Source organism: Arvicola amphibius, chromosome 3 (assembly GCF_903992535.2).
Source record: "Arvicola amphibius chromosome 3, mArvAmp1.2, whole genome shotgun sequence".
Taxonomy (NCBI): Eukaryota; Metazoa; Chordata; class Mammalia; order Rodentia; family Cricetidae; genus Arvicola; species Arvicola amphibius.
The window spans coordinates 7,796,145-7,815,322 of record NC_052049.1 but is presented as its reverse complement, the minus strand read 5'-3'; the positions used below and the strand labels follow the sequence as shown (position 1 = coordinate 7,815,322).

General features: G+C 43.1%; 1 protein-coding gene across 1 annotated transcript in view; it reads left to right on the top strand.

The window, feature by feature from the left end:
• Positions 1-19,178, top strand: part of Ctnnd2 (catenin delta 2) — a 623,964-nt gene that overhangs the window by 396,829 nt on the left and 207,957 nt on the right. The window contains exon 9 of the mRNA XM_038323012.1: positions 6,373-6,505. Within this exon, the coding sequence (XP_038178940.1) occupies positions 6,373-6,505 (133 nt within the window). The remainder of the gene's footprint in view (positions 1-6,372; positions 6,506-19,178) is intronic.

Sequence of the window (19,178 nt, the reverse complement as noted above, 5' to 3'; positions counted from 1 at the left end):
AAGTTTCTAGGCGACATTTTCCTCTTTCTTCCTATAGTGTCAAGATCTTTTCTCTGGATAAACATTGCCTAGACTGTAGGGTGGAAATAGGTCCCTGGCAGCCCAGGACTAACTTCCACCATGGGTGGGTCATAGTGCTGGTATGCTGGGCATGAACACTCTTGTAGCTCACCAACCCCAGGCAAGGTGACTGTCTCCTGAAAGCCTCCCTGTGCTGCCTGAATGACAGGTGTTTCAGTGCCAGTCAGAGAGTGAGTGTTGTCCTGCGTGTGATTCTTTAAGGCCCCCATGCACAGTTGCATGTATACAGATAGTTCAAAACAAAACCACTCTACCGGGGCACCAGCACAGCCGAGTCCTGAAAAGCTGTTTCTGCACCAGCATAAGGCCATGCCCCTGTGGTCTTTGTGGAGTGGATTCTTCATGTTATGAGCACTAATGCCCAACTTTGTTCAACCACAGGTGTGATCTGGTAATCTTGGTTAGATCCACTGCTGTGGCACTAATGTGTTTAGAAACTCACTTTTGAGGTTTACTAAATACTACCATATATGACCTGTATTCACCAGAAAACTAACTCACAGATCATAAAGAGATGTACTAGCCTCTTCCTTGGATTGTATTTGTAGAGTATTGTATAATTCTGCCTCCTCTGTTGCTGACAATAATCCAAAGCAAGGGTTAGAGGCTGAGAGAGCATGACCAGATTTCACAGCAGATCTGGCTAGAGTCTACTGAGATGTTCTTTAAGGGCGCTCTCTCTCCTGGATGCTGTCTTAAGTAGAGATAGCACAAGTTAGGGAACTGGAAGGTAACAATAAAAGTGAATGTGTATGTGGGAAGCATGTTACAAATATTTTTAAGAGTAAACATAATATTAGGTAAGGTTATATAGTGTAGTGACTGAGGCCAAACTCAGGCAGACAACCTGAAAACCCCCATGTTTGTGTTGTTGACTTCCACTGTAAAGACTCCATGACAGGTGCCAGAGAACAAACACCTCTTTATGCCCAGGAACATACAGACTACGGTGGAGCACCAGAAGATGGTCTTATAATTGAGATGTGTACATGTGTCACTGTGTCTTCTAAGAGAAACTCCAGGCTTCAGAAGTCAGGTTCATCAGATGCACCTGAGTGCGGGCAGATTAGGTATAGTTACTTGATTCATTTTTTAAATTATTTATTTTGTTTTCTTTTAGTTTATAATATAATTATATTATCCCCTCTTCCCTTCCCTGCCTCCCAAACCCTCCCACATATCCCTTAAAAGAATACAATTTGTGTGTTATTATTTCGGGTGTAAAGCTAACCATGCGGGAGCCGGGCAGGACGAAAAGCAGCCCTGCCCGCAGCCCCTAACTACAGAACCCCTCACTACAATCCCTCCTTACTCTCTTTCAAATGTATGCCCTTTTTCATTAATTGTTGTACATAGATTTATGTACATATATATTCTTAAATATATAAATACAACCTGCTCATTCTAAATAATGCTACTAGTATGTATGTTTTCCGTGATGACCACTTGGTATTGGCTAACCATCTGATGTTCTAGCAGTCCCTGGGGAAGATTATTTCTCCCTCTTTCAGTATTCCTTAGTTGCCTGTAGGTTTTTGTGGAGGGTTGAGGCCTCATGGGCTTTCCTCTGTCCGCTTTAGCAATTCTGTTGTCCTCCTTGTTCAGCAGATGGCTAGGTAGTCAAGACTTACTCATAGTATTTCTAGTCTACTATGTAATATCCTTTCAAAATATATATATATGTGAACCGGGCGGTGGTGGCGCACGCCTTTAATCCCAGCACTCGGGAGGCAGAGGCAGGTGGATCTCTGTGAGTTCGAGACCAGCCTGGTCTACAAGAGCTAGTTCCAGGATAGGCTTCAAAGCTACAGAGAAACCCTGTCTCGAAAAACCAATATATATATATATGTGTGTGTGTGTGTGTGTGTGTGTGTGTGTGTGTGTGTGTGATTATATAGATATATATAAACGTGATATATAGTCAAGTGTTATATGGATGTATGTGTGTATAACATATAGAAATGCACATATATATGAACATGCATACATGCATGAATATTACATAAAATATCCACACAAAGCATTCTAAAGGTGACCATTTTTTTCTCATTGAACCCTTCTAATTGAATACATTTAGTAACATTAATGGATACATAACTAGTATTTTAAGTTTCATTGCCATTGTGGAGGTATTATAATAAATGGGTATCTTTTACAACCTCATGGTCTTTTGGAATATCTAGGTCTTTACTAGAAGCAGAAATCCGTTGATTTTAAACTACACGTAGTTAAAGTAAATAATAGCATTATTAAGCGATTTCCTGTTGCTATTTCCCTCATGAGCTAGGCACATATCTGTGGAGCAGGTGGCTCCCCAGGCATGAGGCTGAACCGAGGAGTCATGGCAGAGAGAATGCATGCTTGTAATAGGGCTGAGAGAATCTGTTTTACTAAAACTGTGCAGTCTGAAGATAGCCACTTCTTTCTGCAAAATTAAAACAATTCACTTCCTTTCTAGATGATCCTATTTCTAGCACTATTTATATTAAAGTAAAGAAGTTTTTAAAAAAATATAATTAACAGGTTTTTGGCAGGTTTTTGTTTGGGATTGCATAGTACTCAAGAATAAAGAGCACAACATTAATTCTTTTATGTGAGTATCATCAGATAACTTCACTTTGGTGAGTGAAAATGAAAATATCTCCTTTTTATTATTAATGAAAGCCTCTGCCTACTTTCTAATTTCATCACCTCTGAGACACTCCCAAGTTCTTCAAGATAAAGTGAAGAACAAAACAGCCTACCTCATGGCTTTGGATCTAAAAATTCAAATTAGTTCAGTCTTTAAAACTTTTAGAGTTCAAAAGTTTATAATGCTCATGGGCCTAAAAGATGGTCTAGTTGATAAAGTGCCTTCCCTACAAGTCTGAGGGGAATTTGGATTCCAAGTACCCCCATTAAGAGAGAGAGAGAGAGAGAGAGAGAGAGAGAGAGAGAGAGAGAGAGAGAGAGAGAGAGAGAGAGAGAGAGAGAGAGGTCATCTCAGCAAGCTCCAGTAATCTCAGAGCTCGAGGACGAGATGGGCAATGAGGTGATTGGCCAAGCAGCCTACCCAAAGCATTGTTCAGTGAGAGACTGTGTCAAAAAAAATAGAGGGCAATTTAGGAGGCCCCTAATATCTACTTCTTGTTTCCACACACTTGCACACATGTGTGCCTGCACACTTACATATACACACATACATGCCCGTGTGCATGCACGCACATGCACACGCACACATCCACACAAACACACACACAATTGATATTTCTTACACTAAGTACAGACAGGCACCAATGAAATTGTGCAAGAGAAGGGAGAGTGTTCACTCTGACAAGAACCTTTGCTAAAGGTGAAATTTGAATTGTGAGAACCCTAGGTGTCCTCAGGTCCTTTTCCTTGGGGAACGTGATGAAGTGTTGTGACAGCCCACCAACTCTTTGATTTTGGTGGCAGCATGGCAAAGGAAGAAATTTCAAAACAGCTAGGTCTTTAGCTCTGTGCTAAGCCTTGTCATCTTAGCAGTGCAGACAGTCCATACATGGGGGAGGGTGTATGGCAATGTTGTTGGTCTATGTGACAAGCTTTAGTGGAGGAAAGGTTACATTTGCATATTCTCCAGTCCATTGCCATCGCCAGGGTAAAGCCCAGTAACAAATGAGAGTTGCGAGTTCACCTTCTAGGAATTATAGATGGTTCTCATTTCTTATTCTTCTCTCCTTCGTCTAGTTATATGGAATCCCTGACATTTCTAAAGGGCCCACACTGGGTGCCAGCTGTAACTATTATTGCTAACCATCCCACCAGTACACGAAGGTAGGAATCTTTTTGTCACTCCAACACAAGGGCTTAGCGAGCCTCCACTCAGCCAGTGCTCCCCACCGTATTAGTGTACAGATCCAGCAGTATATAGAAGGTCATGGGGGTTCTCCAAGCCTTTCTTCTGAGACACTGGGATCTTTGGAAGGTCGGAACCAAAGGAGTGCAATCAAATTCACCCTGAAATGTCTGGGAGAGCATTGAGGTGGGAAGTGAGTACAGAGGCTGTGGATGGGGAGTGAGAGGCTACAGCCACCTTCCTTTCTCCTGTCCAGGAACAATTTTGAATGTTCTTCTGCCACATTTGAGAGAGAGAGAGAGAGAGAGAGAGAGAGAGAGAGAGAGAGAGAGAGAGAGAGAGAGAGAGAGAGAGAGAGAGAGAGAGAGAGAGAGAGAGCATGTACACACACATGGTCAAGGTTCCTAAGACTTCCTTCCTGGAGGTATTGCTCAAAAGATATTCTTTTTTTTTTTTTTTTTTTTTTTGGTTTTTCGAGACAGGGTTTCCCTGTAGTTTCTAGAGCCTGTCCTGGAGCTAGCTCTTGTAGACCATCAAAAGATATTCTTGATGTATACCCTATAAGCCATTGGCTAATAAAGCAATTACCATCTGGCTTATGAAATAAGGTGGAATGAGTTCTTTACTAATTGCCTTCTGAAAGTGTAAGTTTACCTACATTCATCTTAGAGATGCAGTGACTGTGCATGGAAGTTTAATTTATAGGTATTCTGTAGATTTGGGCTTCATTTGCATAAAGAATATAATTCTACTGGGATACTATTATGAGGACAGTGTTTTTGTTTTTTTTTTAATTACAGAGGTGATATGGAATCATGCAACAAAAAGAAATTAAATTAAGAGGAAAACGGGCTTTTCATTTTTTGACCTGTAATTTTCTTCTATGATCTCATAGGCGAGGAGGGTTCGGTGCCAGCGTCACTTAACTATCTTCAGCAAATACGTGCTCTATATGTTTTGAGAAATTTTTCAGCATGTGTATTGAAGACTTCCCCCACATGAAATCAAGTGGTTTATCTTCCCCCAATAAAAACTAACCATCTTCAGAAGCCTTCTCTTCCATTTGTCTTCAGCACCAATGTGCTCCAGGCTTTGCTCGACAGTTCTTCCAGTCGTAATAAAGGAGAGATAAAGAGGACAGGCTAGAATCTGCCAGGAAACTTTTAACCCCGGTCTCTACCTTCTCTGCCTCATTTTTCACAACTCCTCTGCTCAGGCAACAGCTTTGACCCGCAGCAGTAGGATGGATGCTTCTGAATCACTTCACCAGGAGGAGGAGTGGCTGCAAAGGCACCCCATTTCTCCTCCAGCCCATCTTTCGATTAATAGTTCCCATTGTAGCTTCTGAGGTCAGGTTTTTATCTCTGGTCTCAGAGGTTGCTTTTTATTTCTCTGTTTTAAAAAAATCAGCTCTCTGATTTCTAAGAATAGAACCCACAGAGTTCACCCTATTGGCCATGTGGTCTGCCTGAGGACCCACAGAGTTCACCCTATTGGTCATGCGGTCTGCCTGAGGGCCCACAGAGTTCACCCTATTGGCCATGTGGTCTGCCTGAGGACCCACGGAGTTCACCCTATTGGCCAGGCATCTGCCTTAGGACCCACGGAATTCACCCTATTGGCCATGTGGTCTGCCTGAGGACCCACAGGGTTCACCCTCCTGGCCATGTGGTCTGCCTAAGGACCCACAGAGTTCACCCTCCTGGCCATGTGGTCTCCCTGAGAGAACTGAGAAACTTCATAGACTAATATTCTTAGGAACAACATAAAAATGAGTTTTAGTATAGATGTAAATATTTTGGAGCCTATATCCTGAAAGTAAATAAAGAACCAACTTCTTGGACTGATTTTTTTCCTTCTTGTTACGAAGAGGACACAGAAAGGAAGACAGGACACAAAATTTGCTAGCATGCATTGAAAAGCTCTTTAAATAAATTCCCTTTTCAAAGTCATTGTGCTACTCCACTTCTAACCTCAAATAATCATGAAAGGGTCTACTCTCTTAAAAAGCTTTGAAAATAATAATAGTAAAATAGCAGTATCAGTATGCTTACTTGGTCTTGTGGCATATTAGATTGTTTTTCTAATCTGAGGATGTAAGAAAATGCTATATGCCAGATTTTGAAATTATTTATTAAAATAATGTGTCCTTTACCCATGTAAACTCAAGTAAAAATGGGGGAGGGTGGTATAAGTTATCTCTTCTTCATCTTCTGTAACTATTTAGTTGAGATATTCAGTTACATGTATGTAATCTTCATGGAGTATGAATGTATACAGATGTGGACACAGAAAAGCTGGTACCCCAGGTCTTTTCAGAAGTCTTCTCTGCACTGGACCCACCTGTGCATGAGGAAGACAGTCCAGTCATTGTGAAGTGTTGCCTTGGCTGCTAAGCACATTGAATGAGTGTTGGGAGAGCATTGCATGTGCTGGGCTTTATTCCTCATACTCTCCTTCTTCCTTTCATACAGGGAGTTTGGATGGAGAGACCCGGAGCTGCCTGAAGTGATACAGATGTTGCAGCATCAGTTCCCTTCCGTTCAGTCCAATGCCGCAGCTTACTTGCAACACCTCTGTTTCGGAGACAATAAAATTAAAGCAGAGGTAAGTGCTCCTCACATCATCGGGTGAACGGTGTTGGGTTCATAAGTACTTAGGGATATTCAGAGTTGTGTCAGACAGAGATGAAGAAAAATGACTTGTAGATTCATCCTTGAGACTGAGACGTAGCACATGTATGTGTGTATCCACCTTTTCTGTTTAGACCCTCAGGATGAGGAGACCAGGCCTGCCTGCCTGTCTTAGGGAAGCTGAGTCTTCAGCGCCTCATGCTGCTATGATTTGCTTTCTTTTCCTAATTTTGTCTTTGTGAATAATCTGTCTCTCAAGGCTAAAAATTGCAAGACATCAATTGTTATCTCCTCAGATCATAGTCAGGATTCATGATGGGTTGTCCGTCTTTGAGAACTTGTTAGTAGCATGAGCACTGTAGGTTTTGCCATAGAGCCCAATGCTCTGAACCATTTACAGGAGCAACAGTGGATGTAATATGGATATATGTGATCCATTAAAGAGCCTGTTGTCTGTGTCCATCACATAAACGGTTGTTAAAATGTTCCATGCTTTTGGAATACCCTGAGGTATGTATTACATTGTAGTGTGTTTTATTTCTAGAAAATTACCATGGTCACTGTAGCTAACCCAAATTCTTTTTTCAGATAAAGGACAAGCATTTGCATGCAAGGAGCTGAGTAATCAAGTTTTTAAAAAGATTTTTATAAACTGTAATGAGTCATCTCCATAGCATGTAAGCAACTTTGAGCATGTGTCCAAATTCGTTTAATAGGGGAAGGAAAAGACATGAGGATGTCCTTGCTTTTCATCGTGGATCTTAGCTTGCTTATGTCTGGATGTATGATTTTCCTTTAAGAAGTTGTTTCATGCCTATCATCAGAAAAACCACATTTCTTTGTAGTTCTCAGAAAGCCGTGATTTGGTGTCTGGAGACATTTTGAACTGTCGTGACTAGAGGGGGTGTGAGAGTGGAACTGGTACCCCGTGGGCAGAGACCAGCAATGCCACAGAGCATCCTGCGATGCACCTGGCAGCCACACAGTGTACAATTATCTGACCTTAAATGCTAACTAAGCAAGGGTAAAGTTTAAATGTGAAAATGGACCTACTATTAAGATGACCCAAGTCACATCAAAGTTATACAGACACCATCTTAGGACCCCTGCTTTGATATTCCAGGCCCAGTCATCATGTGCAGTGAAGGACAGATTGGGATACAAAATACTGAGAATATTCTAAGAGGAGACCTTTTGTGTTTCTCCCGAGGTCATGAAAGCTTCTTGTTTTGTCATTGGCAAAATGTTAATGCAGGAGCACTTGGAATGTCAGTCCCGTGTGGACTGGGTTTCTGTGACTCACACCCCGAGAACGCACAGTAAGGCATGTAGTTCACGTGAGGCTCTCAGGGATGGATAGAAGAGCTCTCACATAGTCCAGATGTGGCTTCTGAGAGGTATAGAAAGGACCCTGGTTCAGCCCTGTGAATGGTTGGGCAGTAGGCTCTTACCCACAGACTTGGCCTTCTCTGGTTTGACTCTCCTGATGTCAAAGGGGGAAATGTGAGCTTTCTATCACGTTGTTTGGATAAGGGACAGAAGAGGAAAAGGAAAGTGACAGCTTTTAAGCTTTCAGAAGTCAAACATGAGAAAAGGAAGTCATCCAGTCAGACTGCACAGCCTCCATGGCCCAAGGCAGTCTGAACTCACTTCTCTAACCAGCTCTGCACACGTACTCTGTGGAATGGCCTTGAGGCCTCTTGGCTGCCACGCAGCCTGGCAACAGATCTCAGACTTACTTGTAGCTATATCAGAACTACCCTCTGTACCCTGTGGGGGACAGTGGCTGTGCAGTGAGGGGAACTAACGTATCCATCAAATCTGATTGAAGAAGCTTCCCATGCCAGCAGCCAAGCCTGTCGTCTGGAACGGAAGCTATTGTCCTCTGGAGCCTCTTTGCTTATCTTTAAAATAGTGAAAGAATGGGGAGCAGAAAAACGATGTAATTAAATTTTAATGTAAAGAAATTTTTTTATTTATGTTATATGTGTGTTTGTGTGTGAGTGTACACATAAAGACAAATACATATTTGACATATATGTATAAAGTAATTTTATACTGGCTAAGTTTATATTTATATCTTTAAGTTATTCAAGTATGTGTTAAGTGCTGTGTGTGTGTATAACAACAATTAAAGAGATAGAGGCCATGGAATGAAAGAGAACAAATGTGTGAGAAGGGCAAGAGGAAGAAAAGAAAAAGGGAGAAAAAGATTCAATTACATTTTAATTAAAATTTAAAAATATTTTAGACATAAGCACGACATACTACATGTATCTTAAAATATGAACCTGGCATGGTGGTGCATTCAGAACTAGGAATTCAGAGTCAGAGACAAATCTCTATAAATTCATGATTGCCTGGTGTACAAAGCCTGTGTCAGGCCAGGAAGTGTTAAATAGTAAGATTTTGACTTTACAACTACCCCCTAAATTAAATATTAAACAATTGTAAAGTCTATGTATTTATTTTCTTTAATATATTCAAATACAGTCTTTCTAAGTCAAATTTTTAGAAACTGTTCTTTTCTGAAGACACCAGCACTATTTTTGTTTCTTGAAAGCTCTCAATCCTAAGTGTCCTTCTACTAAGAACAGATCACTTTCAATTGTGCAACACATATGATGACCTAATTTCTTCACAAATGATAAGTCCCACAGAATCAGGTGCCATAAAAGAAAGAAAAATACAATAGCAGAAACGTGTATGGAAACCTAGTGGCGCTGAAACTGTGTTGGTGATGTCTCTGTGGGATTGGAGGACTTGATTTATGTAGACGGATTAGTGAGTGGACATACGTTATCCACAATTACTAAGTTACACGTCTGAATGTGAGAACTTGTGTGTATGTGTCAGTGGGCACACATGTATGTTATATGCCAGTGTGCTTGTGAGCATATGTAGGCATGCGTTTGTCTGTGTGTACATGTGTATATGCCCATGTACATGTAAGTATGCATGTTCTTTGTGTGTGTCTGTATATGTCAGTGTGAGTGTAAGTATATGGAAGTGTGAGCATGGCGTGTGTGGTGTGTGTGTGTGTGTGTGTGTGTGTGTGTGCGCGCGCACGCACACACATTTTCACATATTATTCTTTCTTTGGCTGTGAGTGTCACTGGGCTGCCTGTATCACCTCCCATCATTGTTTGGAGTTCCTCTAACAGCCAGCACATGAAGGACAGTTAATGTTATCAATGGAACTCCTCCTCCCCACTGGTGCCCCCATCCTCAACCCTGGCTCCCCATGATGACTGGGGTGACAAGGAGGATTAGGGTCATGTAGGAGTGAGACCATGACAACACTGAGATGAGAACATGATGTGGAACGAGTCTCCCCACTTCCTGTGATCATATGGGGAGTTGGGCATCTGTGTATGAACATGTGCACACACAAGCATGTAAAGGCTGATAACATTCTGCGTGGACTTGTTTGGTCCCCTCATCCTTACTTAGAGTACAGACTGTTAGTAATTACTCCCGCTTTGTGATGGATGGCTGCCTGTCATGTTTTCATATACAGGTATTGATTTTTGTAATTACCTGTTGTCCAAATACTAATCTGGCAGGCACTAGCCTTTCCAAATTTACTCAGTCCTCTAGCCTTTCTATTGCATTTTATTGAATTGATTTAGCCCTTCAGTCTACATTTCATTATTGGTATTGACTCTGCTCACACAATGGATAGGCCATTGAGCAGAAGGCAGAATTAAATCTCCTCTACACAGAGGGCCATAAATCATAGCTCCCTCATTCCTTATCATGGTGCTTTGTACAGTTTTCTTGTAATGAAGGGGAAAAAAATCAGTTTTGTTCAAAATGATGCCAGAACTTATAGGTACAAAGTCTTGGACTCACTTTCTTAACATCAACAGATGAAAGCCAGACCTTTGCCATTTTCTCCAGAGCTAATAGGCTAATAGAGTTGAATGTGAGCATCCATGCAGCTCCCTGCAGTGCACCCAAGCTGAGGAGCATCAGCCTGATGGTGTCCAGCGACTAAAGTGAACTTTGTGTTCACTGGGTGGCCCGATCCAGGGTAGCACATTTCAGTGTGTATGCTTTGAAGATCAACAAGCCCCCGAAGGTGGGGTAAGATGCGAGGGTAACACACAGCTCCTTCAGAGTCTAAGGCACGCTCACAAGGAAGGCACCTGAAGAAACATTAGAAGAGAGCAGAGGAGGCAGAGAGGGTGGAAAGCGGGTCTGAATTCTGACTGGCGATGTCGTGTGTGAGGCTTGTCAAACACATACTCCATGCTTCCTTTCCGTGTGTGCCATAACCCCCACATTGGGAAAATTTGGCAGAAGGCCTGAATCTACCAGAAATGAAGACTTAATTTAGAGTCTTGACCTGATTCCTCCTTATAAGAAAAATTAGCGTGGCTATAAGAATCTATTACTAACCTTATGCCCTTTAAAGATAAGGAAAATTGTACTAGAAAAGCAATCCAGGTTATAGTTGCCTCCCCCCAAACAGCCCTTCCCAATGCTGTCATTCCCATTCCTAAAGCATGGTGTCGTTGTCCCAGAAAGGTAATTCTAGTGGAGAGAGAGAAAGACGCCTCAACATCTGGGTTTATCTTAAAAAAGAGATTCAAATGTTACTGATATGTAGGTTAGGGAATCCACACCCACCAGGCAATCATATGTAAGCAGCAAATTGTCATACAGGGATCACACATGTGGGAGGGCAGAGTACAGCTCCAGAGTGCTTGGAATAAGTACTTAAAGTCCAGTTGGGAAAGTTGCCTGAATTCTGCGGTGATGGGTAGCCCAAGTTAAAAAAGGAAAAAAAGAAGAAATCCGAAAATCAGAGGTTGCCAGAATAATACTATCTACAGTGCACCCACTTAAAGCTGGAGGAGGAGGTCTGAGAGTTAGCCTGCAGCTCTGGGGGTTTATTTATACCTACCTATGGAACTTACTTTTCTTTCTTTTCAGACAAGGGCTCACCATGTAGCCCAGGCTAGCTTTGATTTTCATCCTCAGCCTTCTGAGTGCTGAGACTGTAAAAGATTATAGATGTCTGTCACCATTCCCAGCTGTGTGTCTTTGTGTGTGCGCGTGTGTACGCATGATATCCAGTTTGTATCATTTATAATTTTTTCAAATATGGAAGTGTCTTCATTTAACTGGAACCCAGAAATGGATCTTTATATATAAATGTCCCTTCCTCTATAATTTTGTTTTATTCAGATGGGTTTAAAACATTTCAGATGTTAAAGAGATTGGGACTCGTTCCTGTCTACTGCACGTGAAGTATTTCCTGGGCTTATTTCACCTCTGATTCTTTCTACCTCATGTAGTCAAGGGAGGCTCTATCCATCTTTTTGCTCAGTTGCCTTTGAATGATCCCTTCTCTGTAAGTTGTCCCTCATTCCTTTGGCACAGAGCCTGTATTTGGTTGCTAGGCATCAGGAAGTAGAATACAGTTGCTCTTATCGAAAGGGTGCCCGGACCAGCACTTGAACTCTGCTTGTTGTACGACTCTGTGGCTTCAAGACCTCCAGGAAACCGCTTTGCTTCTCTGAGTCCTAGACGACCAGACTGAACAGTGGCCTGGGGGCTCTGTATCCATGTGACAAGGACACCCCTGTGCTGGCAGCGAAGAGCAGATATCTCCTGGAAGACTTTATAGTAGTTTAATGTGAAGCCAGTGTGTCTACACACCCTCCTCACCTGTCTGTCTCCTGAGGCCTGCTGGTCTCAGAGGATGCTGAACCAAGAGGTGGACCCGTTTCCAAGGATATTCCTGATCCTGTCAGATACAATCGAGGCAGGAGAAGGAACAGGCTGGAAATGTGCTTCGGGCCATAGTCAGGTCCATGGTTAACTCTATGGAAAGCGGAAAGCTTGAGAGGATCACAGCATTGCCGACGCGGGAGGAAAATGATGTGCCATCCACTGTGAGCACAGTGCTGCCAGAGCTAATATAGAATGAGTGACGATGACGGCCAATACATTTTAAAAGATTTTTCCGAAAGCCTGGTCCTTCACACATGAAGGGTGATGGAGGAGGTGGAGCACCGGTTATGGGACCTCAAAGGGAAAGAACCGTGACTCACCCTCAGTGGAGGAGATAACAGGTTGGCGATATTGCTAACAGGCTGCGGCAGAATTAGAAATAAAGAAGATAAATATGGTTTCACTGAGGCATGATGGATGAGGGAGGAAGTAAAAATTATGACCCTGTGGAATGTGGAGAAAGCAGCAGAGACAGAGACTTTTAGAAACACCAGGAGCCCCTTATTAAGAGGCTTTTCTATTTAACGGGAGGAGGCCTGGAGTGCTCCCCGTGACCCTCATCACATGCTTGCCCCGCCCTGACCCCCATCACATGCATCCCTTCATCACAGCCCCTCCACCTCCCATTGCCACCTCCTGCTCCTGTGAGTGTTCTATCCATTCCTAGGCCTGAGCCAGTCAGAGCATCCCTCAGTCGGTCAGGCTCATCTGGCCTTGGAGGTTTTTCTCAGAGGCCTGCCTTCTGGGTGTCATAGAAACCTGAGATACCAGCTTGACACTTTTAGGTGACTGATGCGATGCACCAAATAGGTACTTCTCACAGTCCCAGAGGACACAGCATCCAGACATGAGCAATTATCATACCCATGACAAAATGAGTTCATTAATACCAGGCCTAATTTGGAAAGGACCCAGTTTTTGATAGAACTATATCTTGATAGTCTCTACAGTGGCTTCATGACCACATTCACAGAACATAGCAAAGGACAGAAGTCCCACTGGGGAAAGGTAGGATGGAGGGATGGAAGAGCCGTGGTGTTTATAGGAGGCCCAGCTTCCTGAGGATTTCACATCTGAGCTGGTGCCTTGTGTTTCTAGACCAAAGGGAAGGGCCAACCGAGGATACAGCTAGTCCTAGGGATCTAGGACTGTCCTAAAATCTCAGGATTCCTCAAGTGGACCCTCACAAGGTTATGGGAGAGAGAAGAGGTTAGAAGCAAAGAGGTTTCAGCTGTGTTCCTTCTGGATCACAGCTTTGTGGAGTCAAGATAAGTCAAGCATCAGAAGACAGAGATTGAGATGGCCCACCAGCCACCTGAGCACACATGACCCACAGAGAAGATGGTGTTCTCATGACCTGCCTTTGAATAAGGGAATATGCTCTCCTTCCCTCCAGCAGAGGAGAAAGGTGTAGAGCAAGAAGGGAGGAGAGGAGAGTATGGGTATTGAGGTGCATCCAGCCTACTTTGCCAGGGGTATGTTGGGCACAGGGCGGTGGCATGGGGGTGGAGTTCTGAGTAGAAACATGGCCAGACTTGGGATTGTGTAACTGCCCTGAGGCCCTTTCAGCAGGCTGGTGGGCATCAAGGAGTCAGACCACCGTCGCAGAACTTAGCAACCCAGTGTCAGAACGAAAGACTTGACGAAATCACCAAATTTATGGTGTTCTCTGCAAGCCAGGGATGAGCCTAGAGCCCCCTCTGAAGCTGGGTGGTGACAGGGACAGCCACGTAGCCGGCGTCCTTTGAACTCTGTGACTTTTCTAGTCTTGGTTCGTTCAGTTTTCCTCTGGGTTATTTTAATTGCATTTTTTGGGGTCACCCCCGCCTCCTGTTTGAATGGATCCTCTTCTTGACCTGCCCATTCCTGGAATAGCGTCTCGTCTTTATAGTTATGAGAAAGAGAAACAAAGAGGCTGCCTAGGTACCCGTCAGTTTTTATAGTGTCAGGGGCACAGGGATTTCTCTCTAGGTTTTGTTTCCTTGGTACAGTTTATTTTTTCTAACAAGGTCTCATGTCATGTAAGCTGACTTTGAACTTCTGCTCCTGCCTCCCCCCCACCAAGTGTGGGCATGTGCCACTCTGCTTAGTTTTCCTTGCTACATTTCTGGAGATGAAGGTACATTTCATATGTACCTCCGTTTTGGTGAAGTATTTGTCTTTTGTTGTTGTTGGAGGGTTTTTTTTGCCATTTCATTATTTATTTTTTACTTATTTTTAATTTCATTTTACATTCCAGTCACAGTTCCACATCCCAGCCTCCTTCCACTCTCACCAGTTCCCAGCCCCATGGGGAGTCAACAAAGCCTGGCACATTAAGTTGCGGCAGGACCAAAGCCCTCTCCCCTGCAGCAAGGCTGAGCATGGCATCCCACCATAGAAAATGGCTGCGAAAAACTAGTTCATGCACCAGGGATAGATCCTGGTCCCACTGCCAGCAGCCCCTCAGATAGTCTAAGCTTCACCATTGTCTCCCACATATGGAGGGCCTAGTTCAGTCCCATGGAGGCTCCACGGCTGTCAGTCTAGAGTTCATGAGTTTCCATAAGCTTGGCTCAGCTGTCTCTGTAGATTTCTCCATATTCCCTTGCTCTTATAATCCCTCCTCCCTCTTTTCAATTGGTTTCCCGTTGCTTGGCTCTGATTCTCTGCATCTGCTTCCATCAGTTACTGGATGAAGGTGCTATGATAATAGTTAAGGAATACACCAATCTTATTACAAGGGAAGACCAGTTCAGGCACCCTCTCCACTGTTGCTAGGAGTCTTAGCTGGGGTCATCCTTATCGTAGACCTATATCTGAAGCATGACTCTTTCCCTCAGAATGTGATCAACTTTATATGCAACCTAAACAGGTTCACCAAGCATTCTTTGGGAGCAGTGGCAGGAAAACCCTGGCCTCTCACCTCTTGGTAGCCATTTTATTCTGAATTGTTACCAAATCATCATCATGCGGCCTCACTTCCTTGCTTAATAAAAAATCTCTAAATCATCAAACCAAGGAGGGTGCATCTTGTTTAGCTGCCATCTTTTCAGTATTTCCGTCTAAAATTCTCTAGGTTTTCATGGCACAGAGCTAAGGAGAAGATTTTCTCCAAACCATGAATGCAATGACGCAGGAAGGCTCAGGCAGCATCCTTTGTCCACGCACAGCGCACTCCCCCATAGGTTTCCATCCCATGTCTGTGCTAACAGAGTATGTCTGCTGCCTCTGTTTTTGTGAATCTGTCCTCAGTAGGTGAGCTTGACCTCACTCCCGAGTTTCAACTTTCCTGATGTTAACGCCCCATTTCATCCTAAATCAGAAGTCTCAGATCTTCCCATCCTGGTAGCACTCCCTATGTAGAACGGTGCTGCTCCCTGGGTTCCACATGGCCCTCTTGGAAGTGTCTGGTGTTTTTTTCTGAAGTTGTACACTATGAATGTTCATACAAGATGCTTTCTGTATTCTCCAAGGATCTCTATGTGGCTAATTTTAATTCCCATAACTGTTTAGGAAAACATAGAACTTTATGATTGAGTGTCATTTGGCTGATGAGCTGAGCTGGGTAGGCAAGTCTGCAGAGCCACAAAGGCTGACAGAGGAAACTTGAGACTCAGGGATGCTTGTCAACTGCTCCCAAGTGTCTCCTGGATGCTGTCCTGCAGTGAGTAGGAAACAGCAATTGATAGAGCTCCTTGGACTGCAGAGAGATTGTAGCATATATTGGGGATATTAAGGTCTATTAGACACAAGAAATAAAGAAATGGGGAAAAGATCAAAAGAGTCATGAGGCAGGAAGATAATGAAAAACAAACAAAAACAAAAACCAGAGTCATCAGCTCTGGGCATTGGTCAATGTTGTGGCCATAAATCAAGCAATGAACTCCTTGACCTTGGTGCTTCCTCCAGCAGAGCAGGTAATCATTTGTCTTGATCCTCCCAGACCTAAGTTCAGCCATGGCATTTGCAGATTACTTCATCTAGCTGCCCAGAGAGTCCCAGTAGTTGGCGCTCAGGACGATGATGTATAGGTTACTACTGTGGAGATAGGAATTTGAAGATCAGAACAAGAGGACACAGCAGCCTCCTGCTGTCCACAGATGTGCAGATAAAAGCATCTGCTTTGTTATCTACCACAGGCTGATGCGCCGCTCCTGAGAGCTTAACCCGGGCCTCAGCCACAGCCCTGAGTATCAGCTTCCTGCTGCTGCTGTAACAGATGACCACAAGTCCAACTGCTTCATTTTAAATAAAGTTGTCATCTTAAAGCTCTGGAGTACAGATATCCAAAATTGGCCTCTGTGAGCTGAAACCCACTGACTGACAAGGAGGTTTGTGTTGCTTTTCAGAATTGCCTTGGTAGAAGCGATTTGCCTTTTTTTCTTTTCTTTTCTTTCCTAACTCCTGCTGGTTTTCATTGGTCCACAGCCTCTTCAGTCTTCCAAGCCAGGGATTTCTAGTTGGATCTTCCTCCATACTGTCATCTCCGTGATTTAAACTCTTTTATCTTCCTCTGTCATAGTAGATGGAACGTTGAGATTCTCTTGGGACCGTCAAAGCAATCTAATAGAAGCCTTCTTTTTGAGGTCAGCTGATCAGCTTCTTCGTGCCATCTGTAACCTGGATTCGACATGGTCAAGTAACATAGTCACAGACACCATGCATGTCTTGTAGGTGCCTGTCTTGTTCTTAATACTGCAGCCTGTTAGAATAAAGAAATGTTTCTCTCAATAAGAGCCCTGGGAAAGTAAAAAGAAAGGAAGGAAGGAAGGAAGGAAGGAAGGAAAGAAGGAAGGAAGGAAGGGAAGGGAAGGGAAGGGAAGGGAAGGGAAGGGGAAGGGAAGGGAAGGGAAGGGAAGGGAAAGGGAAGGGAAGGGAAGGAAGGAAGGAAGGAAGGAAAGGAAAGGAAAGGAAAGGAAAGGAAAGGAAAGGAAAGGAAAGGAAAGGAAAGGAAAGGAAAGATTCCTGTTGCCTTGCTCTGTGGAGTCGCCTTCCCTCAGATAAGGTTCTGGACTCCCTGACTAGGTTATGGACATCAGTCCTTTTCTCCATGATGATTCTATGGTCTTCAACGTAATTGCATTGATCATACACTCCAACTGCTATTATGAAAAATCCCCTTTCAGCTACTTGAGTGGACAATCACAGTGTTCTGGATCTTCACATCAGTCTTGCCATTTTCTACTTCTGAGTGTCTACATTAGCCCATCACCCTTGCAGGTTATAAAATTATCTCTCAGAAAAAAAAAAAAAAACAGAGCTGATGTTTTCTTCCCCCTGCCAGTTTCCCTGGCTCTAGATAGAGTTTTTCTGCAATGAACATCCTAAGAAATGAATCAATAGATGATAATTTGTTCTGCAATTCAAATTTTCTATTTTAATATTTTAATTCTGCCTTCCACCCAGAAGAATGACAGCAGGATGGGAAGACTTCACGTTATGAATAATCTCCCTTATTGTTCTGACTTTTGTCTGCCTCTTTACTTTATAACCCAGGCATACCTCACAGAAATTGGATATTCATCTACAGACCTGAGTGAGACCTATTTCATGTGATTTTATATATTTTTATATTAGAGCAAACAAGACATCTGCATATCTATAATTAGCTAATATATTCAGCATCAGCCTCTGTAAACAAGATGCAGGTGCACATAGCACAGGAACACAGAGGTGGCATTCGCTTGTGGAAAAATTCCTGCTGTTTCACAAATGAAGTTCATAGAAAAACACTTTCTACATATGCGAAGTGTTTACCTGAGCTCCTATCTGCCTATTCAGTGCTGTATAATATTCTAGAACCCTGAAATAGTTTCTTAGGCACTGAAATTTTTATTAAAAAAAAAAAAACTTTTTCTTGTTATATGGGCTTCTTCAAAAGGGTGGAGTGACCAAACAGGATGAGTATAAAGTTTCCAAATCTAGGGTTAAATCTTCATTCTTATAAAGACTATGGTATGTCTGCTCGGTGCCAGGTAGTACCCTAGACCTTGAAAAGCTGAGTTGAAAGCTTCAGGTAATATCTCTGTCCTCACAGTGCTTATATTTTACAGACTTGGGATGGGAGCAGAAGTTCGTGGATGTGCATAAAACAATCAGGAAATAAGTGGAAAGTGTAATGAGACCCAGAGAAGGAGAGGCAAACCTAAGGCAGAGGGAAGAGGTGCCAGGTGAAATGGGCATTTCAGTAACTACTCAGGCTGGTCAGATGCCGTCGTGATGGAAAGGGAGCCATTCTATAGCCTTCATGGAGCATGTCCAGATGCCCAGAGCAACAGAAGCCAAGTGTGGTCAATGGAGATGATGGCGGCCAGAAGGCAGGGTAGAGTGGCCAGAACCAGACCCTGGGGTGATGACCTTCTAACGTGGGATGTGGAGGGTTCTTAGCAGCGACTGACACATCTGATTATGTGTGTTTAAGTAAAACAACTGTAATGATTGTGTCTCCATAATTTAAAACTCAAACCAAAACATCCCTTGGCACCATCCTGCTTTGCCACACATCATCAGGGTCTACCAGCCAGGTAAAAAGAGAGCGTGGACTTAGTACCTGCCATCTGCCAGCACACAGAACTCACAGGGCAATTCTTGAAGAATTAAAAACAGAAACCAGGTCATTTATATAGACCATGTTTCTTTAAATGCATAATTAGAAAATCACTGAAGAAAGTAACTTGATAGTTTAAACACAGGATCCGAACATTAAAGATTTTGAGTTCTTGAGAAGCTGTGCACATCAAGACGTGAAGTCTGAATGCAGAGTAAAATCTGAGCTTTTAATTACTTATAAAGTAGGTTGGTGACATTTAATCTGGCAAGCTCCAGTGAAAGTCTTTGAACTGAAGTTATTGATGTAGAGAAATCATTGTTCTCAGCCTCGGTGGCTACATTGTCTATTGGGGAGTTGCAGGCCTCACGCA